General features: G+C 34.0%; 1 protein-coding gene and 1 pseudogene across 3 annotated transcripts; both read right to left on the bottom strand.

Annotated features, from left to right (window-relative positions):
• Positions 1–1,401: 1,401 nt before the first annotated feature.
• Positions 1,402–17,386, bottom strand: LOC105124742 (transducin family protein / WD-40 repeat family protein). 3 transcript variants are annotated; one of them, XR_842107.1, is made up of 17 exons: positions 16,895–17,386; positions 13,750–16,458; positions 13,085–13,523; positions 12,357–12,585; positions 11,366–11,530; positions 10,647–10,919; positions 10,274–10,519; positions 8,383–8,775; positions 6,863–8,269; positions 6,665–6,721; positions 5,280–5,708; positions 3,849–4,072; positions 3,331–3,464; positions 2,584–2,835; positions 2,317–2,495; positions 1,963–2,207; positions 1,402–1,873 (listed from the first exon to the last, which is right to left on the bottom strand). XR_842107.1 is itself a non-coding variant. In XM_011024854.1 (16 exons), exons 1-16 carry the CDS (start codon positions 17,280–17,282, stop codon positions 2,100–2,102), a joined length of 7,632 nt encoding a protein of 2,543 aa, XP_011023156.1. In that variant the 5' UTR covers positions 17,283–17,386; the 3' UTR covers positions 1,402–2,099. The 3 variants fall into 3 exon arrangements, 2 of the variants coding, with proteins under 2 accessions (XP_011023156.1, XP_011023157.1); XM_011024854.1 differs by having other exon boundaries at positions 1,402–2,207; XM_011024855.1 differs by having other exon boundaries at positions 1,402–2,207; positions 13,750–16,438; positions 16,895–16,999.
• Positions 17,387–18,168: 782 nt separating this feature from the next.
• Positions 18,169–24,282, bottom strand: LOC105124741 (nephrocystin-3-like; annotated as a pseudogene).
• Between the last annotated feature and the right edge of the window lie 3,369 nt (positions 24,283–27,651).

The following is a 27,651-nucleotide window of genomic DNA, read 5'->3' as shown; positions in this document are numbered from 1 at the left end:
ATAATCTTATATTCAAACTCCATGGTTATTAATATATTAATTACTAGAGATTTATATAATTATTAATTTTAGAATTTATAGAATTTAATCAAGATATACGTAATTTAATCCAGATATTTATATTAATAAAAAAATTTATAAAAAACAAACCTAAAATAAATATGCCCTTCATCAAATATAAACAAGTCAAATATGAACAAGTACCAAGCTGCACGCATGAGGCTCAAATCCAAGTAATATTTGCATTATAGTCTTATCCTAAAGTCATTAGTTCATCATTACACCTGCCATGAGCCTTGTGGCTACTTAACATGTAATCCAAAACTAATGTTAAATGTAGTGACTAAAAATTGTTTAGTTTAACAAAATAAAAAACCATACTGATTAAATTAGATGTACAAGATAAAATTAGATAACATTCAAGTTTAAATTATAAACATGCAAATATATATATCATGAAAAATTTAATAAAAACCTAGCATGCATTCAAGTATATATTCAAACTTGCAATTAATTTTAAATTGAAGTTCTAATAAGAAAACTAGTAAATAAAATATATATTTAAACTAAAAATAAAATAGATATTTGATTATTAAAGTACCTTAAACTTGATCAAGTTTTGTTATTATGGATTATCAATTCTTTATCTTTAATTTGTCATTGTTCTTCATTTGATGCAAAAGAACTTACTATCATAGGTCTCTTAAGCTTCCAGGTATATTCCTAAACAAAGTCTAGAATTCAAAAAAATTATACTCAATATTTCTCTATAAAAACTGAACTTACACTCTAAAATATAAGGGAAAAAAAATGAAAAACAAATATTTATAAACACCAACAATAAAAAGAGAATAACTCAAGAAAAAATATTAGATTCTATTTCACTTATCCAAAACACCTATTTATAAGACTTGAAAATCAAAATATTAATACTCCTAGTTCATGAATTATGCATGCTTCATGAAAAAATTAATGAATATTCATGATTCATAAATTATTCATAATAATATTTATTCTTTTTCTAAAATAAATAACGGATAAAACAAGGATTAAATAACAAATATTTTATTATTATTTGAACTTAAACCAAGACTCATGAGCACACATGCTATTGTTCAATCATAAAGCAATTTTGAATTTAAAACTTTTGTTATTCTCAGGATAATTTTTCATTCACTTTTTAAAGCACGCTAATATCTCATTGTTAAAATACACATGTTAAATTACAAAAACAGTAACTCCAAATATAAATAGACCTCACATATGCTTTATAAATCAATTCCAACATAACATCCATGTCTCTCTCTTTCGATTAATTGGAACCTGTCCTAACAACCTTAAAAAAACAAAATTACATGCATATTTTGGACCAGAAAACACATGAAAAATGAAATCCTGACATGACTGAAAATGTCGGTTGACTAATTGTCAGGAAGGGCTTTCATTACTTGCAATGTCAAGAATACATTGTATTTGTATCAGAAACAATAAAAAAAAGAAGAAGAAGAAGAAGAAGAAGAAACTACGAAGCAACTATGCTTCCACAAATTCAACAGGAAGCTCTGAATGTACAAATTTGTTCCCTTCTCATAGATACACACATTTTACACATGCATAAAGTTGATATCAAAATGTCATACCACGATACCCCAAACACTCACTATAACTTGGATATTTCAGAAACGGCGTCCCAGCAGGGTTTAGAGAAAAACTTACAAGAGCATTGGTCAACGCCAGTGAAAATCCATTGATACCAATCCAAACATCAATACCAGTGGCCAATCTGATTGGTTTCATTGATACCTTTCTGACTTTCTGGACTTTGTAATGAGTTGAGTAGCTTCAAGTTAGCTTTCTGGGCTTCATTTCTATTCTGTTAGTCCAGACTGACTTTAATGAGACCGACAACAATTGTTCATCAAGGATTAATTGACAGGAACGTTGTTCTCCAACGGAAATTACCTTGTGTGTGTTTACGTTGGATGAACATATAGCAGTCTGGTGGGAAACAACACCAAACTTCCACCAAGAATCAGTTCCATGAATTTCAAAGTTCTCTGGATTTCTTATCTTGCCAAGAACAGCTCCTAATCAGTAACTCATCCTCTCCTACATTGCTTATCTTTGAGCTGAACAAAATTTACAATGCCATCTCCACCACAGGAAAGAAAACCATGAGAAACAACTTGTATATCTGTCACTGCAGCCTGCAAAATCCAGATATGGATCTCTTTAGCAGAAGCACACTGACAGAGTAAATTATACTTTTAAACAAAACCTAATCCTCTGATACAAAGGTCAATCACAGCTAGTTACCCTGACAACTCCACCAAAACCCCGTGAGCTTGGTTGCAAAAAGGTGCGTCTTTCATGCAATTTTGGCCAATGGCAAACCAACTTGGCTGCTTTGGCGTCCCAAAGTTTAATGTCTCCATCCTTGCTTCCAGTCAAAAACAAACTGGTATGAGGGATTGTGGATATTTTGGTGACACTTCCTTCACTCAGATTATACACTTAAAGTTAGATTCAAAAACCAAAAGTCCATATGTAAGCTTATTGTTCATTAAAAAGAAGCTTCCATACCTAAATGAGCCTTTGGCATGTACCAGAGCATCCCATTTGGATGCTGCCCTCCCAATTGGCAACCGACTCCTGTCTGCATGTCAATATTAGAAGGGAGATTGCTGTTCATGTTGTGCCTTTTGGTCCTTCCAGTTGCTATGTACCGGAAGTCATGAAGTCCAACATCACCACTTTTACCACCAGTTACGATAAGAGGAGAAATAGAACCACTTCCTATGTCATTATCAAACACAGAAATGGAGCGGGCACCACCTTCACAAAGTCATGCACACACAGGGTTGGTACCAGTGTGGATGAAAGAATATCTGGTAACTAAATGCACAGTGCATGAGATGATAAAATGAGTATGTTCTGCGTTTCATCAGTAATATTTCTTTTGGGAACCAGAAAACTAAATTTCCAGTGTGGATGAAAGAATATCTGGTAACTAAATGCACAGTGCATGAGATGATAAAATGAGTATGTTCTGCGTTTCATCAGTAATATTTCTTTTGGGAACCAGAAAACTAAATTTCAACTTGGATTCTTTGGTCATTGTAAACCATGCAATCCTTCTCAATCTTACCAATTGGTTAAGTCAGCACTGGCAAAGTATCTCAAGTGTGAGAATAAGTAATTGGCCAGCCACCTTAACTTACAGTGGTCTGCTGCTTATTTTGTCTATGATCATGCAATGGAATGTAGAAGACATGGTAAAATCATGCATACAATCAACATTAAGCGGTTACAAAATTAGAATAAGAAAACCTTCATGACAAACAATGGAAGCTCGTGAGGTTGTTGGTGGAGCCAATGTATCCCAGATAACCACATTAGCACCGTTAGAGCTATATCCAGTTGCAGCAATAACTGATCCACTGGAAGTAATGTATGTGACATCCCTGCAAAGGTAATATTATATTAATAACCATGTTGAAACATAGGTAGAACTTCTTTAGCATCAAAGAAGATTCATCATGTAAATTGGTCGAGTATCTTAAACAACCACAGATGCACTGGAAACAAGCACTGGTTAAAAGGTTAACACTTAGTGGGCATTCTTCGGTCTTCCTATACTGCTACAGAAGCAATAAAAAAAAAGGACATTCCCATAAGAGGAAACTTCCTGCAAGAGTTAGAGAAGTTTCTTTCATTGTTTTGGAGAATTAAGGGATCTTTTTGACCAAGTACATTTGGAATCTGTTCCTTGGACTACTTCAACAGTTCCCAGAAACCCAGTAAGGGATCAGTGTAGCCTTGCAAAGTAGGAAGAATGGTATACATACGATGCATGGCCATTCAAGCAGAGACACGATTCTGTTGGATGGATGTTGCTCCTTCCTCCAACCTCCAGCTGCCATGTGCAGACAGTTCCATCTAATGCAGCAGTAGCAAATCTATGTCCGTAGTGATCAAACTGCACAGCTGATATTGATGCAAGAGCATATGGTGGGGGAACATTTGCAGCAGGGAGCACCCCATAAGTCGCAGTAGCTTTTTCCTTACCGAACTGCAAAGTATTGTGTTGCACATTATCAATGTGTACCATACAGTGACAGCATGTAAGACAAAAAAAATTCAACAACAGCTTCTCTGAGTGGGAAAAAAACATCAAATCTTCAATGACTCCATTTGAAGAGCCTTTTGTGACTTTCTCCTCAGCACTGATCTGGTGCTTTAAGTAGTGCATGATGTATAATTAAGTGATCATTTAAAAACAAAAGTGGCAGTTAGGGAAAATAAGAGACAACAGCTCTGCCATATGATTTTTATTTCAATTGTATCATCAGTCCCTTTTTTTTTTAAAAAAAAAAGACTTGTCCATAATTTGCAAGAAACTTAACAATATAAGCAAGAAGATCAGAAATGCCTCATGAGACAATAGCAAGTCTTATCCCCTTTCAATTTTTTTCCTAGTCTTTGATTGTATTTGATGCATAGCTGATATCAACAATACCATTTATCAGTGCAAGCCAAGAAAAAACACAAAAATCCCTGTAATAATACTATGTGGTGGAAACAAATGCTACCTGCATAATTTACAAAAGACAGACATTTGAAGAAAGTAGAAACAAAAAGAGGAAAAAGCTTTACATGAAAATAAATTGTGTAGAAAAATCTTATAAAATGAAGCTGGATGTGATTTATGGTGCTATTATTAGCCATAAGTGGTATGATTTCATATAGTGACATCATTGCATTAAATGCTATCTCTATTTGTAAGATTTTTCCATATGGTTTTTTTGTTTGCAAGATCTATTCAAAAGGAAAATTCCTGAAAGGGAAAGAACAGTGCAACAGATGCAATTGTCATTAGAAGTGTTACATGCATGGATAACATAGGATTTATCAACAATTGATTATTAAAGATATCCAGCAGTTTGTAGGAATTCTATTATTCAGTAGTCAGCAGCTTATTAGAAATCTTGTTCCATACTTCTATTTCCGATCATGGTTGGTTCACCCATTTAATGACTAACCCTAGTTGTTCAAGGTCTTCAACTGTTAATTAGCAATTGTGTTCCTGTTTTCTATTTGGTTTTGTGCCTTTTAGCACCATCATTAGCCATGCCAGACAGGCTATTAATATTATAATTAATTAATTAAAAAAAATTGTTTCAGAAAGATTCTGCTTGTGTTCTTTTCTTCATAACTTGGCTTTTGTCAGGGGGGCATGATAGAAGTAACATCCATATTTCTTGATCATATTTCCATACCTCCCATAGGTAAATATGTGTATTGCTGGAACCAGCCAAAAAGAAAGGCCTTGAGGGGTGACTGGAGAAAGCTCTTGTACTTGTATTTTCCACGGTAGCTAGTGGATCAACAAACTCCTCAAAATTCTCTTGAACCTCCCAACCCAAGCCTGAGGCACCAATACCAGCATAACCTGGAACACCAAATGCTCCATTGCCTGTCAAATTTCTCCTTTGTCTTGCTAAAGCACCCACACCAATAGTTGCCCCACCCAACCCAAGGTGTCCCCCTTTCTTGCTCCCAAGACCAACACCAGGAGAGACGCATGTAGGAATTGGGGTTGATTCAGCACCTGCCCAGCCATTTGGTGGCCAATCAGCATCTGACCAAATGTACTCTGATTGATCTCCAAAAGGTATCCAATCTTCCCAAGAAAAAAAAACTATTCCCTGAAATAGTTACAATTCAACATTAGATATTGACTGTATATTGAAGACATAAATATGTAAAAGAACGAAACAAACAAAAAAGGAAAAGGAGAGAAGAAACTTCCAACACGCACTGTGACAGCGATCCCAATAAAATTTTCTTTTCCACTTTATTGCTGCTTATATCAAGCTCATGGAAAGAACCTACTTGACAATTTTTTTCCCTGGAAGAATTAGTTTTTGTATTTTTTTGGAACAAAACAAAATTAGCGACTGTCATACATCTTTTTTAAAGTTCACTTCTGATTCTTCAATATTCCACATGAATCTTCAACACTGTCATGAGAATTTCAGCAATAGACACTCATATTCTGTATCAGATGATTATTTCAGTAAGTATTTACTAACTAAATAGAGACTAAAAAATGAGGAAGTCAGTTGGGTGAAAAAAGGAAGATAAAAAACCTAAAGAGAGGCATCTGTATCATGAGAGGTTAAGATAACACATATCATGTTCATACAATTTTGGTCTTAATTAGACATCAAAGCGACATATAACCATACACATCCTTCAATAGTCAAACTAAATTATCAAATCTTGTAATCACAATGTCATCCAATGCAAAATTAATGCAACCATTTGACAGTGTAAATCCAATGCAAATATATCCTTTGCATACTTGCAATGTCCTTGATGGCCAAAACTAGAGGATGTAAACTGATCTCGAAGTCCTAGTTGCTATTCTAAGAACCTTCAGGCACAGAAGATGACAGATGTTAGAGACCACCCATTGTGATTCCCCTTGATAATAGCTTGACATGTGCATGGGATGGGACTAAACGTGACCATGCATCAGTATAGTGGTCAAACAACCTCAGATACCTCTTTGATATTAAAACTCTCTTCCAGGGGGTGGGGACACCCATCAAATTTAATCCTTCAGAACAAAAGAAGTAATATGTGTGCAAAAACTAACCTTACGGTTGCTGGCCAGAGCAGCTTGCCTTTCATCAACAGAGTTGATACACAGTGCCTGTGCAGAATTGAATAGATAACCATCAAACATAATGGAAACTCCAGAGATATTTCACTTTTCAAACTAACTGACTATTGGCACTGAATTAATGCCAGAGCCTTGGATTATGGTTAGGATAAAAGATGTAATAAAAATTACCTCCAAAAGCTCTCCATCTCTCTTATGAACTACTTTAGCATTTTGAAAATGAGACACTTCCTTCGTCATAACTGCATCCTTCTGCCAGGAACTTAAAAAAGCACGGCCATTCCTGAACAGACCAGTAGAAGGCGATCCAATTTCATCGCCAGAAGGGCGATTGCCAAGTTTTAATTCATGTTCATAAGTATCCTCAATTTCAAGCTCTCCAGTGATGCTCATGTATTCATCACTCCATCCTTCATATGATTTATGATTGAAAAACAGCGATAAATTTATTTCTTCTTGCACAAAACCTTCAGATACCATGCGAGGGTCAGCACAGGCATCCCACAATACATCAAAAGATGATAATTCATCTTTGCTATTCATCATGTCAGCACTGACATCCTGATAGAGAGCTTTGGCTTGAGAAAGACTGGATTCTTTCATCCATGCTAGAGTTGGTATTTGTAATCTATTCTCTACTTCCTGCTGCAGGAATAACCCAAGTAGTTTTAAATGATAAGATGAAACATGTACAAGCGTGGTCGTTAGCAACTTAGCCAATATCAATGGGCAAAACCCAATTTCTTCCTTTCTGCTGATGCTATCAGATCCAAAAATTGTCATACTAGATGCCAAGGAAGAAACATTGTCATGTGAAACCCCAGAAAAGCAACCATCTTCAAGCTTAATGGACAGCAAATGCAATTGGTGTTTCATGAATCTAGACATGTGCATCCACAAACAAGCCCCTACGACGTGCCATTTTTCCTCTTCTGAAAATGAGAGCACTGTTTGTCCACCTTGTTCATGTGATGAACATTTAACAACCTCATGACCTGATCCTGCATCATCAATTGACAAACTGAACGGCAACTCTGCAATGTGGTGGAGAATGCTCTTGAGATTCCCAATATCAACTTCATAAGGAGTGCGCCCACTAGTCAAAGTTATCAAGAGGGGTTGTACCATCAACAATAGACCTTTTGATTTTCGCTGAAGCCATGCAGATGCAAAATATATATAATACTCAAATAAATCAAGAATAACAAGGGATCTTGAGACATCTTCTGAGCTGGAAAAAATCCTCATAGCAGCTCTTAAACTCCACAATGTCTGCATGATACCCTGAAAATAAAACCCATGCACATCTGACCAGATGGATTTAACTTTGACAGACATAGTTCCTTCAATATAAAACGGTTTAGGTTGAAAGCATGTTATGCTGCATGAAGTAATAAATCTTGAAAGTAACAGGGAAGCATCTTCCATAAATTTCAAACAAGGCTTATGCAGAAGTGGATATAAGATGAAACTTTCAACACCATCGCTCTTATCTTCTATATGGTTTCGAGAAGCGTAGTTAACTATGAGATCATGCCCAATAAATGGTAATCCATTACTGCATGACCAAACTAAAATCTGTAAAGCAGAGTTAAAACAAAATTAATCACCATGGGACAGAAAAGGCAAGGGGAGAATAAATCAAATGACTTGATGATAAGGTATGAGTATTAGAACTGCAAACTACATACCATTTTGATCACGCAGGAAGGAACCACCAAAAACTTCTGCTCAACCATTAAAAGTCCAGTATAGAATTTTTCTCGAAATTCTTCTAATAATTTCTCATGTTGGTGAATTTCACAATCCTTGGAGGATGTACCAGGTTGAATGGATCCTACTATAGTGTGAAGCCAACTAGGATGCTCACTCATCAATTTTGAAAAATACTGAAGAGCCAAATCTAATTTACCATGGGACTGCAGACATAAAGCCACATCACCTGACAGCCAGTTACAGGATTCACTAGTAAATGGATTCAAAATGCCATGTAAAATTTGAGACTGATCAACATCTGATACGCTTCCTGGATCAATACCACCAAGAATGTTCATAGAAGATTGAAGGCACTCCAAAGCTTCAAGCTGATATTAAATGATATTCATCAAATTATCATTAGAAATACAAGAAAATAAATTCACAAGTGCACACACACACAAATAATAATAATCATGACAAACAAAAGAATATTTAAGTACATGCAAAAACATCATGTAACAGGCAAAAGGCTCTCCAAAGCTTCAATCACAATCAGGAATAAAAATTGTAAAATCAATCAAACACATCACTACACGGATGCATGCAACAAGCTAAAACAAAGTACTAAATTGTTCAGACTGTAGGTTGATGTTGTTAAACTTGTACCAACTTCAAATAATGTAGAGTAGCTTAGGACAGTCTAAATGGACTTCCTAGTTCTAAATTCCCTTGCAAAAAGCTAATGCTTGTTTGGTGCATCTCTACACTATGTTTTGAGGGAATGAAAAGGTGGGGTTAAAACTCCCAACCCTTGTTTGGCTCCCACTTCTAATAGAGGGAAGGGTAGAGTTTTGGGGGTTTCGCACCCTTTAGATCATAAAAACTCTTAACCTTCAATGTCTAAGGTTTGGAGGGGTTAAAACTATTGAATGACAAAAGCATCCTTAATTTAAAATTAAAAAGTTGCTTCTACCATCAAGCTTTTATTGTGACTCCACCTTTAACAACCTTTTGTTTTCCTTTAGCTGGGATTTGCAAAGTGGATGACTTAAAGGTTTAGAGCTTAAGAAGAACGGCTCTAGCATTTGTATATTCAATGGACACTTGAATAAGTGAGGTTAAAGGGTAAAAACATATTATAGCTGCAAATATGAGAATACAGCATGGTTGCTAAAATTTCCTGGCAGCAACAAATTATCAATGGCTGGATTTGATAATCAACAGGTAGGACTGAGAAAATAATTTGGTGGGTTTTGCAGCAGTTAGGTAAAGGGGTAAGAATTCAAGTTGAATAACAAGAAAAGAATGGAACTAGCATGCTTGCATGGGCTCTATGAACAGAAATAGCAGTTCTTGCAAAATGGGAGAGAGAAAAAAAAGTAGAAAGAAAAATACGTTTGTGAGCAAGAATTTGTGGAGAGATGAAAAGATAAATAGAAGAGAATGACACCTGCCTTCAGATACAGAGCCAAGATCAAATAGGCATTAGTAGCGACTATAGACTTTTTGTCCTACTAGAATTTGATATCCTAGTACAACGAACCAAAAGAGAACAATCTTAAGACTATGAAATTCACATATCTTAAGACTATGAAATTCACATAGGACCTCAGACATAATTAAATTATTATCAACTATAAAAAATAAGAAGTAATTGCAAAAAATATGATTCTAAGCCCCAGCATCCCAAAGACTCACACAACTGGTAAAATAGAAACCATGAATTCATCAAGTAAAATACTTTCTCATGCCTGCATGGGAAGTGATAGGAGGGGCCCTACATTGAAAGTAAAATGGCAAAACACACTAGCAGTTATAGAAAAATCAAATATTTATACATGAAGACTCGGCAGTCTATAAAATATGGCATAACAGTGAACTTACAGGAAGTCCACATCTGTTGAAGGCAGTAGCTGCCATAATCGCAGCCCACCTACGAAGAATTGCAGCATTTTGCTCTCCAACAGCATTCCTCATGCTATTTTTGGATGCTAGCGAAAGACAGTGTAGACCAATATGGGGATCCATGAAAGCAGCATTATTTGACGAAAGAGCAGACTTGTCAGTCATGGAACTTGCTTGGAGACCAAGCATGCTCAGAAAAGACTGAGAATAATTGCCCAATTCCCACTGCAAACAAATTACAAAATCAAAAAACTGGGGACATGCCATGCTTGCAGCTGTATAGAAGTCTCTAAAGTCTAAAGAGGCCAAAAAAAGGAGGAAAAGATAAGTATGGTATTCACAATCCAGAGACCTCTAGCAGGCTTGTAAGCCAGTAGTCGCCTCTCTCACTTGCAGATGGAAGTATAAACTTTGTAATTAAATGATGTTCCAATGGTCCACCACGACCCTCAATAAGCCGACATATTACCAAGGCAAGCTGTTCATCTCCAAAATTCTTTGCACATATGGTGATAGCGGAATAAGTGTCACCTCCTAGCAGAAAGAAAGCAATGGCCAACTCCAGCTGATGTCTTCCCATTAAGACATACGCATTTTTCAAAGCAGCTGCTTTATTTTTTTCCTCCTGTAACAATGATAAAAGGGCATAAAAAGACAGCTCATATTATTTCCCCTCTTTTCATGCAGGCATGTTGCATTCCAGTAATACAAGTTTATGGCAACTAAAAAAAAAAAGAGAGTAAAAACATGAAACTTCCTAAACAAAAAGAATAAAAACTTTAGCTGACAGAATATATATGAGCATTTATGTGGAGTAATTATGCATCTATACAACATGTTTATTGGGGAAATGTAACTGAATGTCCATCTAAATGGTCAAGCAATGGCAAGAAAGAAGATGTTGCATGCTAGAGGCATAAATGAGAGCCTCTTTGAGATATTTTCTCCGGCTTTTCACAATCTTTTTTTTTTCTTTTTGTTGAACAGGAGAGAACCTCTGGCCTCACAATCTCTTCTGAACTATCTCAGCAACTAAGTCACAAATTGAGGAATCCATGACTTGGCACATACCTGAAAATTGCGAGAGAGAAATGCAACCAAGGGTTTATCCTTTTCATCTTTGCTTATTTTAAAAAGACCAGACAATACTGGAAGTCTATTCAACACAATGTACAAAAGGGCAGAATCTTTGGGATCTTTCTTTCTCAGATATTGTGATCTTGCTAATTTCTCCATCTGCAGTAAAATAACCAGAATCGGTAACAAGAAACGTATACAAAAAGAATTATTAGAAATGAGGTTGGAAAGACTAATTTAATAGTGTGCAGACATAGACATGAGCACATAGCCAGAAATGAGGTTGGAAAGACTAATTTAATAATGTAATTATTAGAAAACCACATAACAGAGCTGGAAAAAATTCAGTTTGAATACAATGATCAAAATGTATTAGGAGTTGTTGATTATTCACTATCAATACAATCATCAATGCAACAATATCTGTTCATCAGCATAGTCCTCAAATGTACTTTTGAAGAATATGTAGCTCATCAACACATGAAATCCCTGACAAAACAGCAGTTGCTACACTGATTGACAAATTGCATGAAAGAAAAAACATCAACCACAGTGAATTAATCACCAACAGTGCAAATAGATCTACTGCAAATGCTTTCTGAATTAGAAATCCTATTGCAAGAAGACTGATTTCAAAGTTGCATCAAAGTCAATCGTACACCTTGCAAATCTTGGTCTGGATGGCCTTCATAGAAACTACCATTCCCCATGTCAGGAAGCTGGTCCATCCCTTGGTAAAAAGTCAGCATTTCTGGTGTTTCAGCTACTTGTTACTCAACTGCTAACAGTTTCGCTAATTGACATGAAATCTCAATGGCACACATGCTCAAGCACAACTAATGCCAATTGGTATAACCAATACTATGGCCCAAATTATGTTGCATCAAATTATGGGGCAGAACTCTCTTACAGAGTTACAGTTGAAAGGCAAGAGAAGCTTCTTTCATAATATAGAGAATAAAGAAAGAACATCCAAAAGCATTACCCTTGCACGCAGTTGTGCAACATTGGTGAACCAGAATCCAACCCCAAGAGTTTGCATTTCTTTCCATGAAGGTTCATTAGGAAGAAAAGAACTCAATAAATTTTCTTGACAGTCAGAATGGAAGGCCCAGCTCATCAGCCTAGAGTCACCAACCAACTCTTCCATGGAAGGAGATCTGCCAAAGCTTCGAAAAAAATGTAACTGCTGAAACTTTAACGAGACCCAGAACCTAGAAAGCAACAAACATGCAACAGGCACCATAAGTGAAAGATCAATCTCAGAAATTTTATTCTGTCACGAACATACCATCTTCATCTATTTTTTGGCTGATCCGGTTCCATATGTTATTTCAAGTAATTTCAATTGTACAGTAAACAGTACACTATCAGGAGCATTTCACACCAACCATGTATCTTGATCTGGCCAGATATATAAAATTTCTGACCAAAATTTTTATTCTCTTACATTCCAAGCATTGCTATCTTACTGTTCATAAAAAAGTTCAAATGCATTATTCCAAAGCATTTCCTTCCCTAATGGATCAACCGCCATTATGCTATATCCCTTCATGATATTCAAACATTAATACAAATCTTGCTAGACAAGATTCAAACCAAGATGCGGAGCAACCATACCTTTACTAAATGGGCATGATAAACAATCGTTAGATACATATATCTCAAAGGAAATATTGTGTAAACTAGGCAATCAACAAAACTCAGAAATACCTTCGCCCAGGTTCATCGAGATTTGCATAGGCACAAGCAGAGTGCTGAACATCACTGAGAAGATCTATAATTGCAAGCATTTCTGACTTCTCTAAAAAGGTTAGAGACCCAAAATCATACTTCTCTAGAGTTTCAGCAACAGCACTAAGTTCAGATTTCGTTGAAGATGCAGCGAACATATTATTAGAAGAATCAGAGGTGAAATTATAGGCAAAAGACTGTGAGGATGACGTTGGCAATCTTACATCAGCACTCCACTGAAAATCCTTATTAGTTGAACCAGAATCTTTCAGGAGAAATCCCTCAAAATAATTTGACAAAAGGATCTGTGGAACAATTTTGCTATGATCTGCAGAGTTATATATCTTCTCAGCAGCACAATCAGAAGAAAGATATTCAACAAGATGCCTCACAGATACATATGCTCGTTTCCAGTTTCCTAAACACATCAGAGATTACTTGTATTAAGTGGCAGGTCATCAGCCTAAATGAAGTAAAAGAAGCCAGCTTAAAGTCTCGCACAGCTTTCCAAAAACAATTTAATTAAAAAGGTGATCATCACTGCAATTTGAATAATTCATGCAATCCTCAGTGGCTCATTCAAATTTCTGAATTATAAGAATTCAAAATGGATTGTGATGATTTAAATCACAATCCTTAAGTACCTGAATATATGTTCATAATAAGTGCCTCAGGGTGATAAACAGCTAAAGTTCCCGTTAACTTCTCTGCTAGTTCTACCAGACTCCAAAACCCTCGCACAGCATTTGACTGATGTTTGAGTTGAGCCATGGCTACAAACAAACTGCTTGTAGAGCAATCATTTTTTGCATCAAGTTTCTCATGAACTGGGGATTTGTATCCTTTACTAATACCTTCAATTAATGGTTCTTTGAGATCAATTTCACCATCTGTGAATATGCAAGAAAGGATTTCCTTGTCTTTTCCACCTTTATAACCTTCCCTTGTAACATTTGGAGGATATTTGCCCCATTGCTTATCACCTTCAAGAAATAACCATTGACTTAGTAGACTAATGTAGCTATCATGGACAATAATAGCTGTCGCATTGGGCCCCCAAAGGAAGTCACGGATAGCAGGGAAAGTATGAGAAACTGCAATGCAAGACCAGCTGATGACATTCAAAGATTGAGGGCTCAACAAAGTCTGTCCACCATGATGCTTTTGTGCATATACCTGCAACTCATTATGCATGCAAATCCCAAGAAATAACTGACCATTGCCTAATGTTAACCAATTTAAAGAAATGACATCTCTTCCAACAGCTAACCTATCTTCTAATATGAAACTCCCAGCCCCTATAACGTGTACAGCTTCCCATACATGAAGAATGCTGGCATCATCTAAATGACTACCTGCAGAAATGGTTGCAATCTTCCGACCACAAGCAGTCAAACATATAGCACTTACAGGGCCTTGATGTGCAACAAACTTACCCACAAGCTCCCACAGTATTTGAGGAGTTGACTGTTTAGAAGTGTTACTTCTCCAAAGTTTCAAACTACCATCAGAGCAGCCTGTTGCCATGACATATGCAGGAACACCAGAGCATAGATCTTTATTGGAACCTAAGCTTTCTGGCATGGAAATGAAATCTCCTGGGCACACAACAGAAAAACTTGTAATCTGGTCGTGACAGTATGGCTCTGGTAAATGTGATGAGCATGGATCGACACCAACACAATATCTTCTATCAGCATAAGTATTTTCAAAATTCAGTACAGGAGTATTTTTATCGTCAAACTTACAGTCACAACATCTTCCTGATAAGTCAAAAGAATGTAAAGTAACTTCCCATGAAATTGGTTGAAAACCATTCAACCATATCGCCAAGAGCAAAAATCTATTGTATCTGAATGTCTTGTTGCAAGAAGAGGGTAGGGGAACTGCAAAGATATTAGTGGGACCATCCTCAAATGGACCATGACCAGTTAGAGGTATAGTTCCTATGTAGTGGCATATTATGTCTTCGTTGCAAATTTGAGAAATCTTAACTATAAAGCAATCGATTCCACCAGCATGTCCCACTAGAAGAACATGGTCTTCACCCAATGTTGAAGGTGCCCACCTCAAGCATGTATATTTAGAACAAGAGTCGTAAGTTGCAAGTTTTCCAGAAAGTTTCCATCCAGGTATCAGTTTTGCGGGACCCAAACTGCAGTTTGAAATGGTAGAAACTATCCAAAATAGAAGCAGTCCATCAGAATCCAAAGAAACAGCCAGTTCCACTTCATAAATATGAGGGTGCATTGCAACCTGTAGTATTTTTCCTGTATGAACTCCATTTAAAACACCACCAGATGAACATGATGAGTATTTATCTATCTTGGATTTATTAAAAGATGCATCCTCTATATCACTAGGTATTTGGGAATACAACAAAGACCTGACCAAGAAATTACAAGGTGAAAGATGCATCAAACTGCATATATTTGGCGGGCCAGACAAGCAGTTCCTCAAGACAACAACCTTATCCAGAAGTAACCAGGCATTGAAATTTGCAAAACCAGCACCATGAAGATGTCCTGCTTCAAGGTCCTCTAGTTCCTGTGTCTTCCATAGTGTAACACGAGGAAACCTTATGGGTGAGATATCATCAAGACAGTGGATGGCCCAAAAAGTAATTCCTCTGCCTGGACCAAACCCAATTAACCACTCACATCTGCCCACTCTGTCATGCCCATTGCCTTCTACTGAAAATGTCTGGCTAATACCTTCTCCAATTCTATATATACCCCCAATTTCTGTTGCCCAACTAAAAAATACATCCATACCCAGAGTTCCCTTCAAGACCTGGTTTATCTCAATTACAGCAGCAATGCAAAAGGACTTTCTCACTGTTTTGTGATCATGATTGTCCTTGCCTGACTTTCTTACCTTTCCAACATTGTCTACCTCAGTCCATAGCCTTAGTGTTCCATCTAAGCAGCATGTTAGTAGCACATGTCTACGCAAATGTTTCTTATCTCGCTGTGCTTGTCGTCCTGTTGATGGCCTCCACTGAATCTTTGAGACAGGCTGAGGGTGATGCAACTCAGTTTTCACATACTCAGATGTTCCATTACCATAACATACTAGCACACAATTGCTAGTCTGGTCAGATCCTTTAACATCTACTTTACTCGGATAAGCTGCAGTAGCTGAAGGTCCCTCAATTGACCAAGTGGAGGAAACCAGATTTTGAGGCTGGTCTCTTGTAAACTTCCAAGCTATTTCCCAAGACATGTTCCTCCTCCTCCACAAAACCACATCAATTCCACCGGAAACTATCCCATCCCCCGAACCTGTCCATGTGATTGCTCCAACCTTTGTTGATTGTACAAGCATTGCATTCTGACTCCAACAAAAAGAACCTGAATATGAGTAAGAGATTTTAATTCATATTTACAACATCGGTATGGGAAAAAGATTTTAATTCATATTTACCACATCAAATAATTAAAAGTTGCAGACACAATCCACACTCTGAAAGCAATCACAGAGTTCAATGATATTAGTAAAATTTAAAACCATATTAATTACGCAATCAAATCATTTTTCTCATCTTTCTCTCAGAAAAGACAACAAATCAGTTTAATTAAACCTCTAAAATTCATCTGCCAGCATTTATCTCAAGTTCTCCAATAATATCGATCGGAAGTATAGTCTAATCAAATTATAACTAAACTTTTCTGTCTACATTGCGCAAAATGCACACAATTCAGACTTCCGATTACAGTTCATTTCATTCCTTTTGCTCCATTTTCTCAGCAACCACTCGGAATATCAAATTTTAACTTCGCAACTTACCTTTGGAGCTCGCTGAATCATGCGAGAACACGGAGATACAGTTATCTGACGCGGCCGCAAGCTCACCAATAGACGGAGTCACCGGAGACCAGGAAACGGATTTGACAGGGGAAGAATCGTCGCCGGAGAGCTCGAAGACTTGCTGAAGAATGGGACCGATAGCGGCTTCTTCGGGAGAGAGTGGAGAGGGTAAGTGAGAGATCACTAATAGAGATGAGGCTCCATATGCAACCCATGAGTAACCGGAAAAGTCAGGTAACCAGTCGATGGTGGAAGCGGAGCGGGTCGGGGCGGGTGGAATGATGTCGGATCTGAAGAGAGAGAGAGGGAGGTGGTCGGTGGGGTTAATTGAGGCTCGAGTAGGAGAGGCAGTGCTTGTTTCGGGCATTTTGGTTTCGCCTGTGATGCGAGGATAGTGTTAGTGAGAGACAGACGTGACGGATCTGTGTATATAATCGCGGGTTCGCTGGTAACCGTTTGTCTTCGAGAAGGAAGAATTATAAAGCATAAACGAGTCCTTATACTGTTTTAGTTAGTACTTTTAATAATTGATTTTTCAAAGTATAAATTTAAAACGATGTTACCCTTATAAAAATGTATCAGGTCAATCAAATACCGTGCACATTTTAATTTTAATTTAGTGATTTTTATATGGTGGCAGTATTATATTTTTTAAAAATTATTTTAATTTAATATTTTTACATTGCTTTAATAATTAAGAATAAATTTTAAAATATATATAATTGTGCACTTCAGGACTCAATTGAAACCGTAAAATAGTTTGAAGACCGATTGTAATTGATAAAATTTAAAAGAAAAATTGCACTCGAGTTTTGGCCTCGTGAAACTCAGTTGCTCATGAATTTCTTTCTTTATTTTTATTTTCGACAAACGACGCCCACGAATAGATAACATAGAATTCTCCCACCTGAAATTTGAACAAAATTATATTCGAAGTGTCTGATAATGAGGAATCTCAGCGTCGATTGCCATTTGGGCACCGAAAGTGACAGCAAGAGCAAGGTGGCTGTCGGTCGTTTTGCTGCATGGAAAGACGCAAGGGATGCAAGGAGAGGAAAGAAACGCTCGAGGGGCAAACTAAACTTGTATTTCTACACTCCGAATGGAATGGAGAGCACTAGTGCTACCACAGAACAAAAAGAAAAGCATAACCCTCTTGTGCTATGAATTGCAACATCACAGAAAAGGATGATACCAGAGTAGCTTATTGACAATTAACGAGCACCTACAGCATAACAGAGTAAAGATCAATCTAATTTTGAATGACATGCATATCCTGGAATCGACAGAGATCAGTTTCATTTTATAGCTGGCTTTTAAAGAAGGACAAAATATTGAAACAAGTAGGAAAATTACGAAGGAAATGAATTGTTAGAGGAATCCCAAGAAAAACGAAGACTCCTTTATATATGTACATTGTGTCATGATCTTTATATATCACGAACAGTCGAGTCTCTTGGAAAAAAGTGTGGGTGAGATTTCAACTCAAATTCTAAGACCAGATCCAGACCATCTCTTTGAAGCCTCCTCCTCCATCCTCTAGGAGCTGGAATCCAGGAGATTTACAAGGGAGTTGCCTTTCCTGATCCTAGCCCTCCCTGCTTCCTTCAAGAGCACGGCTAGCCTTTTCTTCTCATCAGCAACTTCTGGATTTGCTGTTCCAAGTTTTTCTTCTCTTAACTTGAGTATGTACTCCAATATCACAGCTGCATCTTCGACCCTGTAAAGTTTACCACGATTGAATTGGATGCTTAAATGTGACCAACAAGTGCACAAAGGTTTCTCCAATTAGCCAACCCACTGAAACTTGCATCAGGGACTTGCTGGACTTTTTGCAAAGCATTATGCCAACATAATATTTGAGAAAATACACTATGGCTTCAAAGATCATCCAGCACGTAAGATGGGGGAGCAGATGGTCCAAAACAAAACATGTCATAGCAAAATATCATAATCATAAATAGGTCCCAAATAGGCGGGCTGAAGATTTTTCCAAGCAGAAAACAAGGACTTCATGACAAAACATGAACGTCTGGAGTAGATAATGTGAAAATGGCGATTGTTATTCCTGGTAGACACCTTCTGTGAATCAATAGTAAGAGTGAGTGTTATCCCATTTTAGAGAATATACATGTCATTCGTCAAAACCATCATACCCAAAATGATTACCATGGTATGTAGGAAAATAAAGAGTTTTGTCTGGTTCTGATAAAATCACATTATGATAAAACCAAACAAGTGACTGCAATACATATCAACAAGAAGCTGCATGTTTATAACAGGTAATGAGGTAAGAAAGATCATGGGGCTGAATACAAAAGAATTCTCACCTTCCCAAAGCATCATAAGTTGCTGCAAGATTGCTATACACTCCAAGGGTATCCGAGTGACATGAGCCACATTCCTGCTCTAAAATCTCTCTTGCTTCTTCGAATAATTCAGCTGCCTCATGTATCCTGTACAGTTGCACACTGGCAAGTCCCAGCTGGTTCAACAAAATCCCAAAGAAGACTGATTCAGCATCCCCACTGGCCCGGAGTTTTGCTACAGCATTTTCAAATGAACTTCGAGCCTCCCCATACTTTCCAGCCTTGTAAAACATCAGTCCCATTTGTGCTTCAATTCCTGCAATCATGCTGCGTTGCCCTGGTGTGTCCTTCAGTAACTTCAAGGCCATGTACAAGAGCTTCAATGCCTCCCCATGTTCATTTAAAGCTTCATAGATGGCTGAGATTTCAGCCAAACCACTAGCAATCTCCTCGGTTGTAATCCCAGTCACTGGCTTTGAAAATATTCTCAGCGCATTCTCACAGTATGATTTGGACTCTTTTAGCTTGCCTGTTTTATAATACACTTCAGCCAAGCGGTTATAGACCGACGCAACAGGAGAGTATTCATCTCCCCTTGTAGATTTAAAGACTGTTAAGGCTTTTTGGTATGAAAAAATGGCTTCATCAAAGCGACATAGGAACACATAGATATTGCCAATGCTAACATCAATAGCAGCTACTTCATTTTCCTGACCGGCAGCAGTCATCACCATACTAGCAAGTACAAGTTCCTCAAGAGCAGATTCATACTCCCCCTTCGCTTCATAAATAAGAGCCATAAGCCGGCGATCACCTGCCTCTTCAAGTGATGCTGGGGCATTATGCACCCTGTGAATTTCAAGGCTCCTTTGGCATAGTTTTTCTGCCTCGTCAAACTGCATTGCTTGAACATAAGCCTCGGCTAAATACCTGCCATTTTCACTATTAAAACAAGCTTCACAGCAAGCATCTTATAATTATAATTATAAGAGATATTAAATGAAAATGGTGTTGGTTGTAGTTGTTTTTTAAAATATTTTTTATATAAAAATATATAAAAATAATATATTTTTATTTTTTAAAAATTATTTTTGAAATTATACGATTTAAAATATATAAACAAATTATTTTTAACAAAAAAAAATTTTGAATTTTTTTAGAAACCCAAACAGCTTCCCTTTTTTAACAGCTTTAGTACGGGAAGACGACATGCCGTAGATGAATTTTTTAAAACAAAAAATACTCTTCCAAGTTCCAACCTGCGCGCGCCTGGACGCATACCCCTAACCCCTTAACTTTTTTTAAAAAAAAAAACAATTATTTTAAATAAAATTGCTAAGATGATGTTTAATATCCTCATGACACAGTTTCAAATAAAATTTAAGGATTTTATAATAATATTAAAATAATCAAGATGTTTTTTATTTCAAAGTTAAAAATTATTTTTCAAATCCTAATAAATTTTTATATGAACAAACAAACTTATGAAAAAAGAAAAGCATAATATTTTTCAATAGAAATAGCTTTACTCGTAATTTAAATTATTTCAATTCTTGTTTTAACTTTGAATTGAAAAATCATGGTTATGTTAAATAATTAAAAAAAATGTATGAATAAAAAAATAAAATTAAAAAAAATAAATAAAGGTGAAGGAAAAGGTAAAGTAACTACAAAATTACCCCTAAATCAAAAAAAAATCTTTACATTAGACATAAGGCCAAGGTGATTTTTTTATAATAATACAGTTATCTTTAACAATTTGTGTTGAGTTAAGTTAGTGATTTTATTTTTTTCACAGTAAATTTACTGATTTACCTCTAAAATAAAAAAATAAACTCTATGATCTTGTCAATTTTTTTAAAATAATTAAATTACTTTGTTACCCTTGAAAAAAACAATATAATTCTCTCACAAATATTTTTTTTATCATTTTACATTAATTTTATTATTAATTTTAAAATTAATCAAAGATAATATTATAATTAATTATATATTAAATATTAATTAAAAACATCATGGCACAGGCTCACATTGGTCAGATAGTAGATAGGCCCTACACCATTTGGGCAACGCTAACAAAATTGTCCAACCATTAAACATAGTTTTTCACGATAGCATCTAAAAGGTTTCGATACCTCTTTCATAATAAGGTGGCAAGTGCAACATGTGCAATTCTAGTTTGGGGTTGACATCTATTTTTTTATGTTTTTTGTCTTTCTTGTTTGAATTTAATACCAACCTTTATAATTTATTTTTTCTTTATATTTAATTTTTGTTCTTTTTACTACTTTTTTTTAATTTTAAATAATATATTAAATTACAAATATTTTTTAATTTCATCTTTTATATTTTTTTAGTCTTTTAAATTTGATCTTCATTCTTTTTATTACTATTTACTTTATTTTGGATCATTATTTATAATTTCATCATTCTTAGATTTTTTTCTATCAAATTTGATCCTCGTTCTTTTTAATATTATCTTCTTAATATTGACAAGTTTTTTACTTTTTAATGTTATCTTCTTAATATTGACAAGTTTTTTATATTGGTATTTTTTTTATAATTTTTTATCCTTAAAAATTAAATTGATTGGAAGTTAAGTTTTTTTATTGAACTTAGGTCCATGATTTCTTGAGTTGTAAATTATAGATATTAGACCGGGTTTAGAAAAACTGTCCAAATTTGCTTTTTTTAAGCTTATGTTTTCTTGTTTTTTATTTCTTTTTTTTAGAGTTTTTTTTTTGTTGTTTTTTTTATTTATCTTCTATGAGATTAATTACATATGACCAGAGTTACTAATTTCAAAACTTAACGAAAGTTGATTTTTTTTTTATTTTTTTTTAAATTGATTTATCTCAATTTCAAAAGTTGATTTTTTTTGTTTTTTTTTTAAATTGATTTATCTCAATTTCATCATATAATATTTTATTTATTGCAAATTGATTTTTATATTTTTTTTCTTTTTTTATTAGATTATCACAATCTTGTATCTATAATTGCAAGTTTAATAAATTAACTCGAGTTTACTTATATTGTTTCACATTACTTTTTTTATTATCTTACAACATTAGATTATTCGATAATTGAATTTTATGATTTTATTCAGTTTTTTTATAAAAACAATCACCCTAATGTCACAACTAGATCAAAAATTTTGCATCTTGACCCATATGGATTTGAATAGATTTTTTTCAACCTTTTTTCTAATTATATTTTTTTTCTCAGTTTATATCTCATAACATTTTATTTATTAGAGATTCAATAGTTTTAGGTTTTTCCTTTTTATTTTATTTTCTATAAAATTATTATATTTTTATTTGACTTATAATTTTTTATATATTTTTTTTTAATTTTATATTTATAGTTACAGAGTTTACAAGTTAACTCGATTTAAATAAGTTTTTAAGTTGTTTTCTCACTTTTTTAATTCTATTTTTTAACATTAAGTTTTTTTATATTTAAATAGGTGTAAATAAATTTTTTTATTATGTTTTTTATTGATTTATTTATTATTGTTATTTTTTCATTTATATTAGAGCACAGATCAAAAATCTAATTTTAACCAAATAAATATTTTTTTTTATATATAACTTAAATCATTGAGATTCTTTAGAATTTTTATTTAATAAATTAAAAATAGATTTTGAAAAGTGGGACAAAAAATAATATTTAATACTTACTATAAATAACAAATTTATTTTAATTGAGAAGGTAATTGAAATTGCACGGAAGAATTTTTTTTATTTATTTATATGAGGTGTTCGGGTCAATTTGCATGTATCACAATTAATCCTTACGGCTTACTAAATATCCTGTAAACTCAGTAGGCATATAAGGCACCGCGAGGATGACAATCATATATATCAAGATTCAAACCAAGATAAAAGAAAAAAGACAAACCCCTTTCACCATTACTCAAAACACTGATTTGCTACACGGCAGAATTTTAATTGAATTAGTTGGGTACATTTCATAAGTGGATTTGTTTAAAATGGGACCCATTTGGTTAGAGTATTGGCTGACTAACGTACACTTATATGAATGGTTAGCGCACGTTTGCAAACCACAAGGCAAAAGACTAAAATAAGCCAAAAGCTAAAAAGAGTGTTTTAGATTTCTGATCAAGTTTCATTTTAAAATATTTTTTATTTAAAAATTTATGAAAATAATAGTTTTTATTTTTAAAATAAAACATCAAAACAATTTTAAAATATAAAAAACTAATTTAATAAAAATAACTTAAATTTTTTTTAAAAATAATTTATACCATGTTACCAAACATATCCAAAATACCTGCAAGGCTCGGCAACTCTTGGATCCAAATCCCCGAGAGTCTCAATCTGGATCTTTAAACCGGACTCATAAGACGATATGGATCGGTCCACCCGGCCTAGCATAGAATACGCGTCACCGAGCTGCATGAACCCGGAAAACTTCGCCATCGCATGATCGGACCCGCTTTTATGATCCAAAACCTCAATAGACCGTTCTAAAACCGGAATTGCGTTCTCCAATCGGCCCAGGCTACAATAGATTGCAGCTTCCACTTGCAAGCTCATCGCCAGGTCCAGACCCGGACCAGAGGATATCTCAAACGATAATGACGCTCGGGTCGCATAATCTAAGGCCTTATTCTGGTTATCACCGGAAGCAATGGTGTCTGTGGCAAGCTTTAATAAAAAGGGGCCCAGATCCGGGTTATCAAGAGACGACTCATCGATACGTAGTTCTTGCAGTGTCTTTTTGGAAGGTTTGATTTTTGGGTTGGAGAAGGAGGGTGATGGGGTTCGCTTTAGAAGCGGAGATGGGGTTTTATTTCCGTTTTTATGGATGTGATTGTCGTTCTGAGGGAAGAAATTGTGCAATGGGGTGGCATTGGGTGTGGTTTTTGCAGAGACTAGGCCCAACATAGTTACAATATAACAATACAATTTAGTTTCGACGGTTCAATGGAGAGCTGAAAGTGGCTACGTTTTGATTCACTTTGGCTTTTGGATAAATGGAGTGCCAAAATTAATGGGTTTTTTCTTTTCTGACACAAAGGGCTTGATTATTAACGGCGGCCATTTTTGAATTTTAGATCGTAGTATTGCGTATTATTAATTTTTTTTTAGATTAACGTGGGTGTCCGGGCCAGCTTGCGCGCACCACAACTAATCCCACGGGCCCTGAAGTTAACGACCATGTAAGCCTCCAGTGGCCATCATATGAGCAACCAAGGACTCGAACCTGAGACCACAAAGGGAGCAAACCCCTTGATCCCAAGTCCTTACCATTTCGCTACCACCTAGATGGTTGGAAGATACTTCTTATGATGAAGCAGTTCAGGTGTTTTCTTTTGACAACAAGCTTTACAACGAAAAAAGGGAGAAACAGGGACCCAAAAACCATCTACACTACCACTGTCGAGTTTTACTGTGCTGTTCTCTTGCTGATTTCCCTTCCTTTCTTTTTACGTTCGCCAAGATCAGGATGCTTTGCTTCATTCTTCAGCGATCCCTGCTTCAGGGTGGTACCGTAATCAGTGGCCGTGTCTGCTTGTCAGTAACAAGTAAAGTAATTTTAATATTACTTTTTTATGAAAGAGTAAATAAGAGAGATTTTATTTTTGTTGTACATTTATAAATTAAATTTTATTTAAAATTTAATTCTTAATACTTAAAAAATTTTAAATATGAGATTTCTTTAAAATAGTATTTTAAAATATAATTATAATTACTTTTTAAAGTATTTTTTGTTTGTAAGTATATTAAAATAATAAATATTTTTTTAATTTTAAAAATTTATATTTAATATTAACAAATCAAAATAATCTAAAAATATAAATAATAATTTTAAATAAAAAATTAAATTATTTTATTTGAATTTTAATTTAATTTGAATTTTACTTTCAAATAAGGATAAATTAAATTCAATTTAAAAGATTTCAAAATTGCTCAAACTTTTTGCTTATTCCCTTTGCTTTGTTAAACCAACAAACCCTTCTTCTCTTTTGTGTTTTTTCATATGATTCTAGCTTGTGTATTTATCCCCGGGTGATTTCCCCAGGTGATTTTAGAGTGATTTTAGAGGTAATTTTAATTTTAAAATAAATTATAAGATTACAAGTTCTTACTATGTAAAAGCTTGTTTATTTCTATTTTTTAGTGTTATTTTTTTAATTATTATTAACATATATGTCCGGGTCAGTTTGTGTATATTTTGACTAATTTTATTGGCTCTGAAATTAACAACCATACAAGCCTTTAATGACCCTAAAATTTATGAGATTTAAAATAATAATATCTAAAGAATAAATTTAAAGTCTGACCAGTTTAACTATATTTTTCATGGTTTATTTTTAATGTTGTTTATTCTTCAAGTCTTCATCCCTAGTCTATTTGTTTTTTTATTTTGATTTGATTCAGTTATATAACTTTGATTTCTTATAATTTGGTCCTTAAAAGTTTTTGTATTTTCATTCTTGATTTTTTCATTCTTTTTCGATAGCCTTTTATCATGTTTTATGGGTGTTTCTGATTGTTTTGTCATTGAATGTTATGTTGATTTTGCATGGGAGAATTTTGAATTATTAGAAAAAACAAGATTAAAACAACAAGGCCCGAGATTGATATTTGGCAAAAAAAAAACCTTTTCCGATGTTTATTGTTGCAAGACACGTGAATCTACAGTTTACCCCTTAATTTTAATTTTTTTTTAAGTTGAATTCCTCATGGTTTTATAATGTTCAGTTAGACCACAAAGTTCATTTATTTTATGTTTTAATTCTAGAACTTAAAAGGTGTATATATATATATATAAAGAAAGCTTTTGGATGGCAGGATTCTGACTAATAACTTTAATTTTAGCATCCATGGATGCGTCTTCGAAAATAGAGTTTAAAAAAGGTGGTTTCCATCTTCACTAATAAAAAAAATTATTTAATTTGATTTTATATTTTTAAACTGATTAAAATATATTTTATTATTAGAGATATGGTCATAGTGGTCCATGAAATGTTTTTTTTTTTTTAGCGTTTTTACGTGAAAAATTGGTTGGAATATGGCTTTGAAACCTCAGTTTTTCAGTCGCTACAACCACCTTTGGTGATTTAAAAAGGAAGGATGATGATCGGGGAGTTATTTGTCTAGGCGGTGACATGTCATCCAACAAATTTGAAAAGAAAAAATAACAATTGATGGGTATGACGTGTTGTCCATCCCTTGAGAAAAACATCGGGCACATCTGGGTTTTCAGGTAGAGTAAGGCAAGCATGTCCAACCCATGCACGCAAACCCTTCAAGTTTTTTTCTCCTTTAGTATTTTTTTTATTTAATTATTTAAAACATATTTAAATAATTATCTAATTACATCATTATTTAAAAATAATATCAGCGTCTTCCATAAGAATATTAGCAATTCATTTTTGAATATATATATATATATATATATATAACTTTTTCTAAATTCCTATGAGAATTTTATTTTAAAAGATTTTATTAAAAATATTTTACGTAGCTTTCTCAATATAGTCTTGTTATATTTTTTTAATACATTCACATTAAAATTATCAATTCATTATTCATTAATTTATTTTATTAAAACTTGCATTTAAATTTATGATAAAAGCCATAATAAACAAAATGTTTTGCGAAAGAAAAGCATCATTGAAAGTAAGAGTGATTTATGCAATACACAACATAACATAACTAAAGGAATATTTATTCTAGACTTGTTTAGTAGTTTCTGAAAAATTATTTTTTAAACTTTTCTGTATTTGTTTATCATTAGAAAAGTTGTTCAACGAAAAACACTTTCCAGTCAACGAAAAATATTTTCTGGTCAACAAAAATATTTTTCAGTTAAAGAAAAATTTGGTTTGGTTTTCAGGAAAATATTTTTCTTTTTTACTGTATTTGTTTTCCGGAAAATGGTTTTCGAGAAATCACTCTCCAAACTTTCTTGTGATTGTTTGCTGTTAGGAAAATTGGTCAATAGAAAACATTTTTCAGTCAAGAGAAAATATAGCTTGGTTTTTAGGAAAGTGTTTTCCTGAAAAATTTGGATAGAAAACACCATTCAAAAGTTATGAAAATTTAAAAATATCATTTTTTGTTGATTATATCAAATTTAATCCTCAAACTTTTGATTGCTATATATATTTTGTTTTGAATATTTATTTTTTAATTTCATTTCTTAAAATTTAATTTTTATATTAACTTTGATCTTCATTTTTATAATTGTTATTTGCTTTTCTCTTATTATTTTTTATTTAAATTTTTTATCTATCAAATTTGATCCTCATTCTTTTGATTGCTACTTATTTTATTTGAAATACTTTATGAAATGTTAATTATTATTATTTTAATTTCTTCATCTTTTTTTTTAGATTTGATCTTTATTATTTTAATTATTATTTATTTTATTTGAGATAATTTATGAAATTAT

Source organism: Populus euphratica, unplaced genomic scaffold (assembly GCF_000495115.2).
Source record: "Populus euphratica unplaced genomic scaffold, PopEup_1.0 scaffold32.1, whole genome shotgun sequence".
In the NCBI taxonomy this organism is placed as follows: domain Eukaryota; kingdom Viridiplantae; phylum Streptophyta; class Magnoliopsida; order Malpighiales; family Salicaceae; genus Populus; species Populus euphratica.
Note: the sequence above shows the minus strand (reverse complement) of the source record. Positions and strands in the feature narration are given on the sequence as shown.